At 44.8% G+C, this 13,367-nt stretch overlaps 1 protein-coding gene across 1 annotated transcript; it reads left to right on the top strand.

Annotated features, from left to right (window-relative positions):
* The first annotated feature begins 270 nt into the window (after window positions 1-270).
* ifi35 (interferon-induced protein 35) lies at window positions 271-10,917 on the top strand. The gene is made up of 10 exons (XM_080512244.1): window positions 271-314; window positions 591-617; window positions 774-845; window positions 2,807-2,965; window positions 3,061-3,177; window positions 3,307-3,451; window positions 5,890-5,999; window positions 6,069-6,252; window positions 7,492-7,601; window positions 9,898-10,917. The coding sequence occupies exons 2-10, from the start codon at window positions 603-605 to the stop codon at window positions 10,096-10,098; spliced, it is 1,113 nt and encodes a 370-aa protein (XP_080368370.1). The 5' UTR covers window positions 271-314; window positions 591-602; the 3' UTR covers window positions 10,099-10,917.
* The last annotated feature ends 2,450 nt before the right edge of the window (window positions 10,918-13,367 follow it).

Genomic DNA, 13,367 nt, shown 5'->3' with positions numbered 1-13,367 from the left:
CCTGTTCTCTTGCTTCTGCTGGAAACTGAAAACTCGTTTTCCTCTGCAGTTCTTTATTTTACGGAAACAACCTGAACTGGCCTCGGTCACGCTTTTTCCTATGACACCTGAATGCGTTGTGTCGGAAAATGCGTTCATGGTCTCCTGCTGGAAGCTGATCTGCACTTGTTTTACTGTGCACTTTTTTATTTCCCGAAGACTCCTGAATGCGTCCTGCGTTCTGAGCGCGCCCCCTGCCGGACGAGGCGTTCAGTGCCTTCTCCTGTTGCAGGAAAATGAAAGTGAAAGAGTAAGAGTCGAGGTCGGCGACAGAGGTGAGTTTTAGCGATCTTTAAACGAAATTAAACATCTTAACATTGAGATTAAACAACGAAGTTAATTTTTATTAGCAGAGTGAAGTCAGAGTGTTTGGTTTAGGTGAGATTTAACAGTTTAAAAGTGGTTTTAGGACAGTAAATGTTTGGGAAGGTCTCGATTAAACTTAAGATCACGTTATACGTTAAATATTGTGTTTGATTCTATCATGTTCTTTATCAAATGTGGTTGATTGACAACACCTGATAATCTTGATAATCTGTGTCATGTTTCAGATTGCTTTAATTATGTCTTCAGACGAGGTGAGGAGTGGTTTTTATCTTCTTTTTCATTCGAGAGTATATAAATGCAAGAATTAATTACTGTTTTTGTGGAATACAGAGCAAAATGTTTTTTTTGTAATAATAATCATAATAAGAATAACAACAACAACACTTGTTTTTTGTTTTTGTTTTTAGGATTTTTCTCTGGTGACTGAACAAACCGAAGAATCTTTGGCACAAATCCAGGCTTTGATGAGAAACCATAAGGTCATTTTTACACATTTATTCTACATATTAGCTTTCTTTTTCCAGTCAAAAACAAAGTTTTTACCCTTTATAGAGCATTCACTGAAGCACATAAAAGTAAAAAAAAAAAGAAAAAAGGCTAATTTCTGTAAGCAAAACAAACGTTAAATCAGTGAGGAAATGTCGAAAACTGAATGTCGTTTCCTCATCAATGTGTCTCAAGGGGCTTTTAGCTCTAAGGGCTTTTAGCTCTAAGGGCGAAGTTAATGTTTATTTCACCCAGAAGCTGCTCCAGGTCACAATCGCTTTATCTCCATTTTAAGGTAATTAAAGGTAATTCATTGCACTCAATATAGATTTATTCTTTACTTTACTTTTTGCTATTTCTGCTTGCCACCAAGAAATGTGATTTTCTTGACTTTTTGTCCAATATTGGAAATTAAACCTCAACCCTCAAACTAAGCCATCTGTTCTCCACTAATGAAATTGGAATATTGTTGCCTCACTCAACAATAGGGGCCAGTGGGTGTGGCCTAGGGTGGGGGGTCCAGACTACTCAACTGTGGTCTGCCCCTCCCCCGACTTTGCACCGCCCACAATTTTAACTACACTTGGTCACGCAGGGTCTTGAGGGGATCAGCTGGCTTTCGGGGTTCTGCCGCTGGGCAGTGGTAGAACGCCCGGGCCCCCCCCCCCCCCCGCTACCCCTCCATTTTAAACCGCACCTTAGACACACACATTGCATCAAACACAAATACACATTTCTACATGCATCCATGGGGGGGGGGGGGGGTTGGGGCTCCGCTGCCGGGATCAGGGGGGCTCCCTGCCCGCGTGGCCTGGGGGCCCTGCTCCGGCCGGTCCCAGCTTGGCGGCTTGGGTCGGGGCCTGGGGCTCTGTGCCCTTTATCCTTCTCTTGTGGGCCCCTCTGGCCTGGGGGGGGGGTTCCTCTCTGCACTCTCTGTCTGGTTTGTCGGGGCCGCCCCGGGTCCGGGGGGGCTGCCGGGTGCTTGAGTGGCGGCGTCTGGCCTTGGTGGCCTCGGGCCCCAGGGTGGTACTGGGGGCCCCCCCAAAACAGTTCCAATCACTCCCAGTGTGGACAAACCACACACACACACACACACACACACACACACACACACACACACACACACACACACACACACACACACACTTCCACTCCTCATCGATGAGATTTGCTGCTGATGTTTCTTGTTTTCTGCTTTTGTTCTTTCAATTATCAAAATCATGTTTTTGTTCTTTGTTTTGTTTTTGCTTTTGTTATCATTGTTGTTGGTTTGCTTTTTGTTTTGTTGTTGTTGTTGTTGTTGTTTTGCCTACCTGCTAATTTATTCTCTTGCTAGAAAATGATGTTAGTCTAGATCAGGGGTGGGCAATCCTGGTCCTGGAGGGCTGCAGCCCTGCATGTTTTAGATGTCTCCTCACGTCAATACAGCAATTAGTGGCTCCTTGTCCAGCTTTCTGCAGAGCCTCATCATGATAACAGGTGTGTTTGAGCAGGGAAACATCTAAAACGTGCAGGACTGCGGCCCTCCAGGACCCAGATTGCCCACCCCTGGTCTAGATAGAGCTGCTCATGCTGGTTTAATCTAGAAAATCATGTTACTGTTTAGATAGAGCTGCTCAGGCTGGTTTAATCTCATAACAGTTGGAAAATATTTGGATCAGTGTGCTTACTGTAAAAAAAAAAAAAAAGAAATATATGTAGAATTTATGAACAGAGTTAAACTCTAAACTGAGTGTTTGAAAATGATGAAATTACATGAAAGTAGTTTTGTGTGGTGACTAACCCAGTAAAACGAGTTAAACATCCAACGAGAGGGATTTATTTTAAGAAACACTGCAAAAAAATAACATAAAAAAAAGCGTGTGTGTGTGTAATTAATCTGAAGTTATTGAATTTGTGTTCCTGGTTAGGAAATAGTTCTAAATGTTTGTGTGATTGTGATTGGATCTGACAGAAGAAGTATGATCAGCTGCTGAAGGAGCAGAAGGAACTGGGAGACGTCAGAGACGAGCGGCGGAAACTCGCCCAGCAGTTCCAGGAACGCCGCGACAAACAGATGCTGATGATCCAGCAAGACAAAGAGGCACACGACAAGCAGATCAGGGAGCATCAGGTGTGTGTGTGTGTGTGTGTGTGTGTGTGTGTGTGTGTGTGTGAGAGAGTAGATGACTGCAGAATGAGGTTGTTGGACCTTCATTGTTTGTGCAGACGAAGCAGGAGAAGCTGCTGCAGGAGGAGCAGCAGCTGCAGCAGCAGATCGTCACGGTGGAAGCAGCTCTGAAGGAGGAGGTGCAGCGCAACCAGCAGCTCACGCAGCAGACCAACGTACGTTAACGTGACGTCGTACGATAACGTGAAGCCGTACGTTAACGTGATGCCCTACGTCAGCGTGACGTAGGATTAGTGTACCTTAACATTGATCTGAGCCGAAACCTGAGCCGACTGACATTCCAGGTGTTCGCCGCCGTGCCGGAGAGGAAGCTGGTCTTTACTGGGAAGACGGGAAAGGCCAACAACACGGAGGCATTTGAGATGGAGGCCAACGTAGTTTATCCAATGGAAGGAGGAACGGCGCTCGTCACATTTGAGGAGGAAGTCGGTGAGTTCAGCCAGTGAGTTTGAATGTTAGAGGAGGAAGATGCTCTATAATCTGATGTCAGAGGAGGAAGATGCTCTATAATCTGATGTTAGAGGAGGAAGATGCTCTATAATCTGATGTTAGAGGAGGAAGATGCTCTATAATCTGATGCTAGAGGAGGAAGAAACTATAATCTGATGTTAGAGGAGGAAGAAACTATAATCTGATGTTAGAGGAGGAAGGTGCTCTATAATCTGATGTTAGAGGAGGAAGAAACTATAATCTGATGTTAGAGGAGGAAGGTGCTCTATAATCTGATGTTAGAGGAGGAAGATGCTATAATCTGATGTTAGAGGAGGAAGATGCTCTATAATCTGATGTTAGAGGAGGAAGAAACTATAATCTGATGTTAGAGGAGGAAGATGCTCTATAATCTGATGTTAGAGGAGGAAGAAACTATAATCTGATGTTAGAGGAGGAAGGTGCTCTATAATCTGATGTTAGAGGAGGAAGATGCTCTATAATCTGATGTTAGAGGAGGAAGAAACTATAATCTGATGATAGAGGAAGATGCTCTATAATCTGATGTTAGAGGAGGAAGATGCTCTATAATCTGATGTTAGAGGAGGAAGAAACTATAATCTGATGTTAGGGGAGGAAGATGCTCTATAATCTGATGTTAGAGGAGGAAGAAACTATAATCTGATGTTAGAGGAGGAAGGTGCTCTATAATCTGATGTTAGAGGAGGAAGATGCTCTATAATCTGATGTTAGAGGAGGAAGAAACTATAATCTGATGATAGAGGAAGATGCTCTATAATCTGATGTTAGAGGAGGAAGATGCTCTATAATCTGATGTTAGAGGAGGAAGATGCTCTATAATCTGATGTTAGAGGAGGAAGATGCTCTAAAATCTGATGTTAGAGTAGGAAGATGCTCTATAATCTGATGTTAGAGGAGGAAGATTTTCTATAATCTGATGTTAGAGGAGGAAGATGCTCTATAATCTGATGTTAGAGGAGGAAGATGCTCTATAATCTGATGTTAGAGGAGGAAGAAACTATAATCTGATGTTAGAGGAGGAAGATGCTATAATCTGATGTTAGAGGAGGAAGATGCTCTATAATCTGATGCTAGAGGAGGAAGAGGCTATAATCTGATTTTAGAGAAGGAAGATGCTCTATAATCTGATGTTAGAGGAGGAAGATGCTCTATAATCTGATGTTAGAGGAGGAAGATGCTCTATAATCTGATGTTAGAGGGGGAAGATGCTCTATAATCTGATGTTAGAGGGGGAAGATGCTCTATAATCTGATGTTAGAGGAGGAAGATGCTCTATAATCTGGTGTTAGAGGAGGAAGATGCTCTATAATCTGGTGTTAGAGGAGGAAGATGCTCTATAATCTGATGTTAGAGGAGGAAGATGCTCTATAATCTGGTGTTAGAGGAGGAAGATGCTCTATAATCTGGTGTTAGAGGAGGAAGATGCTCTATAATCTGGTGTTAGAGGAGGAAGATGCTCTATAATCTGATGTTAGAGGAGGAAGATGCTCTATAATCTGATGTTAGAGGAGGAATATGCTCTATAATCTGGTGTTAGAGGAGGAAGATGCTCTATAATCTGGTGTTAGAGGAGGAAGATGCTCTATAATCTGGTGTTAGAGGAGGAAGATGCTCTATAATCTGATGTTAGAGGAGGAAGATGCTCTATAATCTGGTGTTAGAGGAGGAAGATGCTCTATAATCTGGTGTTAGAGGAGGAAGATGCTCTATAATCTGGTGTTAGAGGAGGAAGATGCTCTATAATCTGGTGTTAGAGGAGGAATATGCTCTATAATCTGATGTTAGAGGAGGAATATGCTCTATAATCTGATGTTAGAGGAGGAAGATGCTCTATAATCTGATGTTAGAGGAGGAAGATGCTCTATAATCTGATGTTAGAGGAGGAAGATGCTCTATAATCTGGTGTTAGAGGAGGACGATGCTCTATAATCTGATGTTAGAGGAGGAAGATGCTCTATAATCTGATGTTAGAGGAGGAATATGCTCTATAATCTGGTGTTATAGGAGGAAGATGCTCTATAATCTGGTGTTAGAGGAGGAAGATGCTCTATAATCTGATGTTAGAGGAGGAAGATGCTCTATAATCTGGTGTTAGAGGAGGAAGATGCTCTATAATCTGGTGTTAGAGGAGGAAGATGCTCTATAATCTGGTGTTAGAGGAGGAAGATGCTCTATAATCTGGTGTTAGAGGAGGAATATGCTCTATAATCTGATGTTAGAGGAGGAAGATGCTCTATAATCTGATGTTAGAGGAGGGAGATGCTCTATAATCTGGTGTTATGATTAGATTTCTTTAATAAAGGTTTATTCCAACACGTTGACACAGACCAGGCGAAGTGAGAGTTTTTCATGTCTCCTGTGATGTTTCAGTCATTCTTGTTCTTTTGGATCTTCAGTTGCGAGGAACATTCTGGCCCTGAAGCGCCACCATGTGGACCTGGGAGGTGACTGCAGCATCACTGTGGAGGCTGGTCCAGTGTGTCTGATGCTGCCCCGGCTGGTGGAGGTGAAGCTTCTCCCCCAGGAGAGCCAGTGAAGCTCCTCCCACACCTCACCTCCATCCTCTGTCGTGCAGATCGACACTGACGTCTGCCCCCGCCGCATCCTCATCTCCAACCTGCCGGCCATGAACACCGAGAGTCTGCTCAACAAGCTGGAGATCCACTTCTCCAAGTCCAAGAACAAAGGCGGGGAGGTGGAGGAGTGCGAGCTGCTGCCGGACTCTGGGACCGTCGTTCTCACATTCATCCACCAGGACAGTGAGTGAGGAGGAGAGGAAGTCAGCTCTTTACTGTGTCATCCATAGTCGCCACTCCTTCTGTTGCTTTCAAACTCAACTGGAACTTTCAGATTACACATGTAGGTTCAGATTACATATGTAGGTTCAGATTGCACATGTAGGTTCAGATTACATATGTAGGTTCAGATTGCATATGTAGGTTCAGATTACATATGTAGGTTCAGATTGCATATGTAGGTTCAGATTACATATGTAGGTTCAGATTGCATATGTAGGTTCAGATTACATATGTAGGTTCAGATTGCATATGTAGGTTCAGATTGCATATGTAGGTTCAGATTACATATGTAGGTTCAGATTGCATATGTAGGTTCAGATTACATATGTAGGTTCAGATTACATATGTAGGTTCAGATTGCATATGTAGGTTCAGATTACATATGTAGGTTCAGATTACATATGTAGGTTCAGATTGCATATGTAGGTTCAGATTACATATGTAGGTTCAGATTACATATGTAGGTTCAGATTGCATATGTAGGTTCAGATTACATATGTAGGTTCAGATTGCATATGTAGGTTCAGATTACATATGTAGGTTCAGATTGCATATGTAGGTTCAGATTACATATGTAGGTTCAGATTGCATATGTAGGTTCAGATTACATATGTAGGTTCAGATTGCATATGTAGGTTCAGATTGCATATGTAGGTTCAGATTACATATGTAGGTTCAGATTACATATGTAGGTTCAGATTGCATATGTAGGTTCAGATTACATATGTAGGTTCAGATTGCATATGTAGGTTCAGATTACATATGTAGGTTCAGATTGCATATGTAGATTCAGATTGCATATGTAGGTTCAGATTACATATGTAGGTTCAGATTACATATGTAGGTTCAGATTGCATATGTAGGTTCAGATTACATATGTAGGTTCAGATTGCATATGTAGGTTCAGATTGCATTGTTACATTGAGATTACATTGGTACATTCAGATTACATTGGTAGGTTCAGATTACATTAATTACAGAGATTACATTGGTACCTTCCATAGCCAATCACAGGGATTCTGTTACTTGCTGTTGGTCTCAGGTTGGAGGGTGGAGCTTATGAATCCATGGATCCATGGTTCCTGTTGGTCGCAGGGATGAAAGAGAACAGGACCTTGTTTTGACTGTGATTCAGCAGAATTGAGTAGGAAGTGTTTTTCAAGATGGTGGCCAGTGTGTTGAAGCTCCGCCTCCTCTCAGTCGCTCAGGGCTTGACGGAGGCGGAGTTCCATGACGTGACGCTGCAGCAGCAGAAGAAGCAGCGAGTCCGAATCACGCCGTTCCTCAACGGAAGCATCGCTAGCTTGAAGGTGAGCTTCTGCTCTGCACCTGAAAACACGGAAAATACTTTCCTCACATTTCATACCCACACTTTTTATATCTGTATCTGTATATGTATATATAACTGGCTTGTGGCGGCCAAGTTCATGGCGACGTCGCTTTTTGATCCTTGGATGTGGCTCTTCCTCTCATTGTGAAGCAGAATTCACCAAGCGCTGGATTGTTCACCACTAATAGGGAGTGTGAGCTGGTTAGACCGTCGTGAGACACGTTAGTTTTACCCTACTGATGATGTGTGTGTGTGTATGTGTATACGTGTTTATATGTGTATGTGTATATATGTATGTATATATATGTGCATGCAGGGCTCGACATTAAGGTTTTCTTCGGGACTAGTAAAAGCTTTGCTCGGGCAAGTGAATCATCTATCCAGCTTGCTCGAATGGACTAGTAGTTTTTTGGTGATATTTTGACGTTTCTTTTGGTAAACATCACTTGGTATCACCAATGGATCACGCCACCGCCGGGCACGGCCAGTTCTCACATTGAGAGCGCGATCACGTGATTCTCATGTGAACGAGATGATAGCGTGGGGAAACGCTTGATGTCGGTATGTGAAGACCGCGGCTGCTATTTTCTTCCCGATCCATGTTCCCCATTCTGGTCAGCCATGCCGCGTATTACTTGAAAAACATGCATTCTGATCGGATAGCGTTGCGTAATTCCTCGGGAATCCGTCGAATGATGTCGTCATTGTCCGCCATTTTGAATTTTTCACTTCCGTCAACATTCAGATCGTCACCAGAGCGAATTACGAACTCACTCGAATTCAACACATAAAAACAACTTCAACTAAAACGACAGATTTTTTTGATTATTTTGACTTTCTAATCCTGAAGTTCCAGAACTTTTTATGGGTTCAGAAACAAAGTTGACTGAGGAGGAAGAACAGGGACAGGATGATTTGTTAATCTAATAAAAATACATGACACACATTTATATGGATAAAAGTGACTAATACAATAAATACGGTGTGGCAGTATGTTAACTGCTGGCCCTGACTAATACACCACCGCACGCTACTGGTAATGAACGTTTCTTTGTGAAACAGTGACTGTTGCTCTGTGAATAACTTGGCCTTGTTGAGGGGCTTTTCTCATTGGACAGTCCAGGACTCAGTTCACCTGGGAGGGGGCGGAGCCTTCATTTGGTTCAGGCTGCATTTGGAGTTCTCATCAAACCTCCTGGGAAACGTCCTGCAGTTCCACCAGGTCTTATTTGGGGGTGCTGTGGCCTGAAACCAACTCTGAGAGGAAGCGAAGGAGAAACGCGTCTCATCAATTGGTCCAGACTGAAAGCCCTATTTAGCCCATGGTGGCTAGTCGTGTTGGCTCGTGGCTAATGGGTGACAAACAACCGTGACGTTAAGTCTTCAGACCAGATATCACTGAGTCTTCCTCTCTACTTCTTCCGCCTTCCTCTCTTCTTCCTCCTGCATTTCAAGAAGACCTTGCTAGCTCAAGTTCAGAGTTGGTGGGCATGGTCACGTCGCCCAAACCAAATGGCTTGTTCTTGAAGAGACTCTTGTCTAGATCAAACAGGAAGTGAACAGAGCCTGAAGAAAATCTGGGTACATCCGAAATGTCCCTACCGACTCCTTATCTGTCGACTTTCACTTAACCCCGGAAGTGTTTTGTGTAGCGGCCACGATAAGGACCGTCCGAACTCTCAATATGCAAAGAAAAGGAGGCTTGTTGCTTCCTTCAGAGCCTCCTTTAGCTTAGGATAGCACCGATGCATCCTTTCACAAAGAAGGCGAGCTCATGCTGCCCCACAATTCCTTGCTGCGACAACATTTAAAGGGACCTCCTCTTCCAAGCGTTTATGGAAAATCAAGATGGCGGAAAAAGGACACAGATCATGTAAGTTACCAAAGCAATAATCTGCATTAAACAAATTTAAATCATTTAAAACCCAAATGCGCTTTTTGTTGTACATTTCCAGAAACTTGTAGTTCTTTCCCCGCCACGGCAGACGTCACTGACTTGCGCCGCTGTCGCATTATTATGACGTCACTAAGTGAAAGTGCGGTCCGACTGCAACACTAACGTGATCACCTTTCACTTACTCCTTTAGGAAGCCTCCTAACACCTTTCCTTAACCCCATGACGTCATATCCACGGGGTTGATTGAAAGTCGATAGATAGGGAGTTAGGAGGGACATTGCCGATGTACCCCATGGTCCAGATCAAACAGGAAGTGAACAGACACTACAGACCTTACAACAGACGTGTCTGAACCTTTTCTCTGCTTCTGGCTCGTCAGACCAAGATGGCGCCGTGTCCTCGCACCGTGCTGCTGACGGGAATCCCTTCCGTCATGGAGCAGGAGAACCTGCAGGACCTGCTGGAGATCCACTTCCAGAAAAGCGACAACGGCGGCGGCGAGATCAAGGCGTTCCTGTACAACCCACTGGGCCAGAGCAGCACGGCGCTCTTCTCCTCCATCAGCGAGCAGGACGAGTAGATGGAGAAACCAGTCAGGAGTATGTGAAGGTGGTGGGATTAACTCAAGTCGTGACTGTTTCACCTGTTCTTCTCCACGAAAGTCCCAACGAAAGATTATTTTTATAACTAACGGGTGCATCTGTAAATCTTTTCAATCCTTCATTTGCCAAATTGTAAAACATCCATTCGTTTTAGGCTTATTACCCCAAAATGTAAGTATTTGAATCCTTCTTGTGTTTATTTTCCTGATAGTTTGAGCTCAATCTCAAAATATTCAATCAAATGTGATTATTTTTAAGTGGAGCCAATAATAATCACAAATATAATTAAAAATACGCTTGAAGCTTTTTGTTACTTCTAAACAGAAGAGGCAAGCCGGCGCAGCCTTTAACATCCTGATAATTCATGAACCTTTGGGGACTTCTGGGAGAAAAACATGCAAAATGTACTTTGTAGTTACACTAACTGTACTCTGTGGCATATTGTAGCAAATCATAATGAGCAGCAAGAAAATGTACTTTGTGGTGGAGTTAAAAAAAAAAAAAAAGTTCTTAGTAGCCAGAAAAATAATAAAGTGATCCAAACAGTTGTATCGTTGCAGAATTCGGCCACACCAAAATGCAAGACCCATCAGATTTATTGACTCATTTTATAAGTAGAAAAAAGATTACATTTGACATGGAAACACTCTTTTCTCACTTTTCAGGGATCAATGATTACAAATGAAGAGATAAATTATAGAAATGAGGGGCAGAACCTTTTTTGTTTTCTGGCATCTTTAATATGCAAATCATGTGATATTGACTTGAGAAATCTTTCCATCGATAAGCAACTCGACAGCAAGTAATTTAAGAAATAGAAAGTAAACCATGACTGTTGGTTTTTTTCACTTTTGTAGAAAATGTGACATTTTAGATTATTCTGAATGTCCGTTGTTTTCTGTGGCACTCCTGACTGAATATTGCAAAAAATGACTTGTGTCAATGACGCGCGCAGGTGAGGCTATGGTGGACCCTCTGAAGGGATCAAAAACAGTAAGACCTCCAAATACTACAAATTTAATGTGATTTAAAAAAAATAATTCAAATAAGAGGAGAGATAAGGCTATTAATATGGCCTCAAAATCATGAAAAAAAAATAAATAAATAAAAGTTTTCCCTTAAACAGGCAAGGCAAAGACCTTACCAATTTTCTTTTCGACAACAAACTGAAGTATAACCATTAAATTGTGAAAATTGCTGCATTATTTTTGTGTAACAAATAACAGGAAAAGCTCCTTTAAGACCTTCAGGTACAGCTACAGGCGACCAAATAATAAAAATTGCAGATATCCATCCATTTTCTTCCGCTTATCCGGGCCCAGGTCGGGGAGGCAGCAGTCTGAGCAGAGTTGCCCAGACTTCCCTCGCCCCAGACTCTTCCTCCAGCTCTTCCGGTGGCACCCCAAGGCGTTCCCAGGCCATAGAGAGACATAGTCCCTCCAGCGTGTCCTAGGTCTGCCCCGAGGCCTCCTACCGGAGGCAAAAAGTAGAGATGAGATCCCGTGTTCCCCGAATCGGACCCCCTTCGGCCCCTGGCTGTGCCTATAGATTCTGTCCATGTAGGTAATGGAACAGAACTGGACAAAGGACAGCCCTGCTGGAGGCAATGCGAACCAAGCTCCTGCTCCGGGAATACAAGGACCGAACAGCCCTTAACAAAGGGCCCCGGACTCCATACTCCCGGAGCACCCCCCACAGGACGTCTCGAGGGACGCGGTGGAATGCCTTCTCCAGATCCACAAAACACATGTGGATTGGTTGGGCGAACTCCCCTGAACCCTCAAGCACCTGGTGGAGGGTATAGAGCTGGTCCAGTGTTCCACCATCAGGAGAACCTGGTGGAGGGTATAGAGCTGGTCCAGTGTTCCACGACCAGGAGAAAAACCACATTGTTCCTCTTGGATCCGAGGTTGGACTAACGGCCGGACCCTCCTCTCCAGTACCCTGGAATAGACTTTCCCGGGGAGGCTGAGGAGTGTGATCCCTCTGTAGTTGGAACACACCCTCCGATCCCCCTTCTTAAAGAGAGGGACCACCACCCTGGTCTGCCAGTCCAGAGGTACCGTCCTCAATGGAAGAAGTGATGGTGGGATTCCTTCCAACGTCCAACGACATCCCCAGTTGAGGTCAACAGCTCCCCACCTCCACTGTAAACAGTGTTGGTGGAGAACTGCTTCCCCCACCTGAGGCGCCGGACGGTTTGCCAGAATTTCCTCGGGGCCGACCAATAATCCTCCTCCATGGCCTCTCCGAACTCCTCCCAGACCCGAGTTTTTGCCTCCACCACAGCCCGGGCTGCAGCTCGCTTGGCCTGCCGGTACCTGTCGATTGCCTCGGGAGTCCTATGAGCTAACAACGCCCGATAGGACTCCTTCTTCAGCTTGACGGCATCCCTTACTTCCGGTTTCCACCACCGGGTTCGGGGATTGCCGCCACGACAGGCACCAGAGACCCTGCGGCCACAGCTCCGAGCAGCAGCTTCGACAATGGAAGTGGAGAACATGGTCCACTCAGACTCAATGTCTGCAGCCTTCCTCGGGATCTGTGAGAAGCTCTCCCGGAGGTGGGAGTTGAAGACTGCACGGACGTAGGGCTCGGCCAGATGTTCCCAACAGACCCTCATAACACGTTTGGGCCTGCTGAGTCTATCCGGCCTCCTCCCGGTCCAGCGCATCCAACTCACCACCAGGTGGTGATCAGTTGACAGCTCTGCCCCTCTCGTCACCCGAGTGTCCAAGACACGTGGCCAGAGATCAGATGACACGACCACAAAGTCTATCATTGACCTCCAGCCTAGGGTGTCCTGGTGCCACGTGCACTTATGGACACCCCTGTACTCCAACATGGTGTTCGTTATGGACAAACTGTGACTGGCACAGAAGTCCAATAACAGAACACCACTCGGGTTCAGATCGGGGAGCCCGTTCCTCCCAAGTCTCAAATGTCATTGCCCACGTGGGCGTTGAAGTCCCCCAGGAGAACAATGGAGTCCCCAGTTGGAGCTCTATCCAGCACCCCTCCCAGGGACTCCAAGAAGGTTGGGTACTCTGAACTGCTGTTCGGTCCATAGGCCGAGACAACAGTCAGAGACCTGTCCCCTATTTGAAGGCGTAGGGAGACCCTCTCGTTCACCGGGGTGAACTCCAACACATGGCGGCTGAGCTGTGGGGCAATAAGCAAGCCCACGCCGGCTCACATCGTGGGCAACTCCAGAAAAATGGAGTGTCCAGCCCGTCGAGGAGCTGGG

The sequence above is a fragment of the Blennius ocellaris genome (genome assembly GCF_963422515.1).
Source record: "Blennius ocellaris genome assembly, chromosome: 16".
Lineage (NCBI taxonomy): Eukaryota > Metazoa > Chordata > Actinopteri > Blenniiformes > Blenniidae > Blennius > Blennius ocellaris.
The sequence above is the reverse complement of the archived record's forward strand: the minus strand, read 5'-3'. Positions and strand labels throughout refer to the sequence as shown.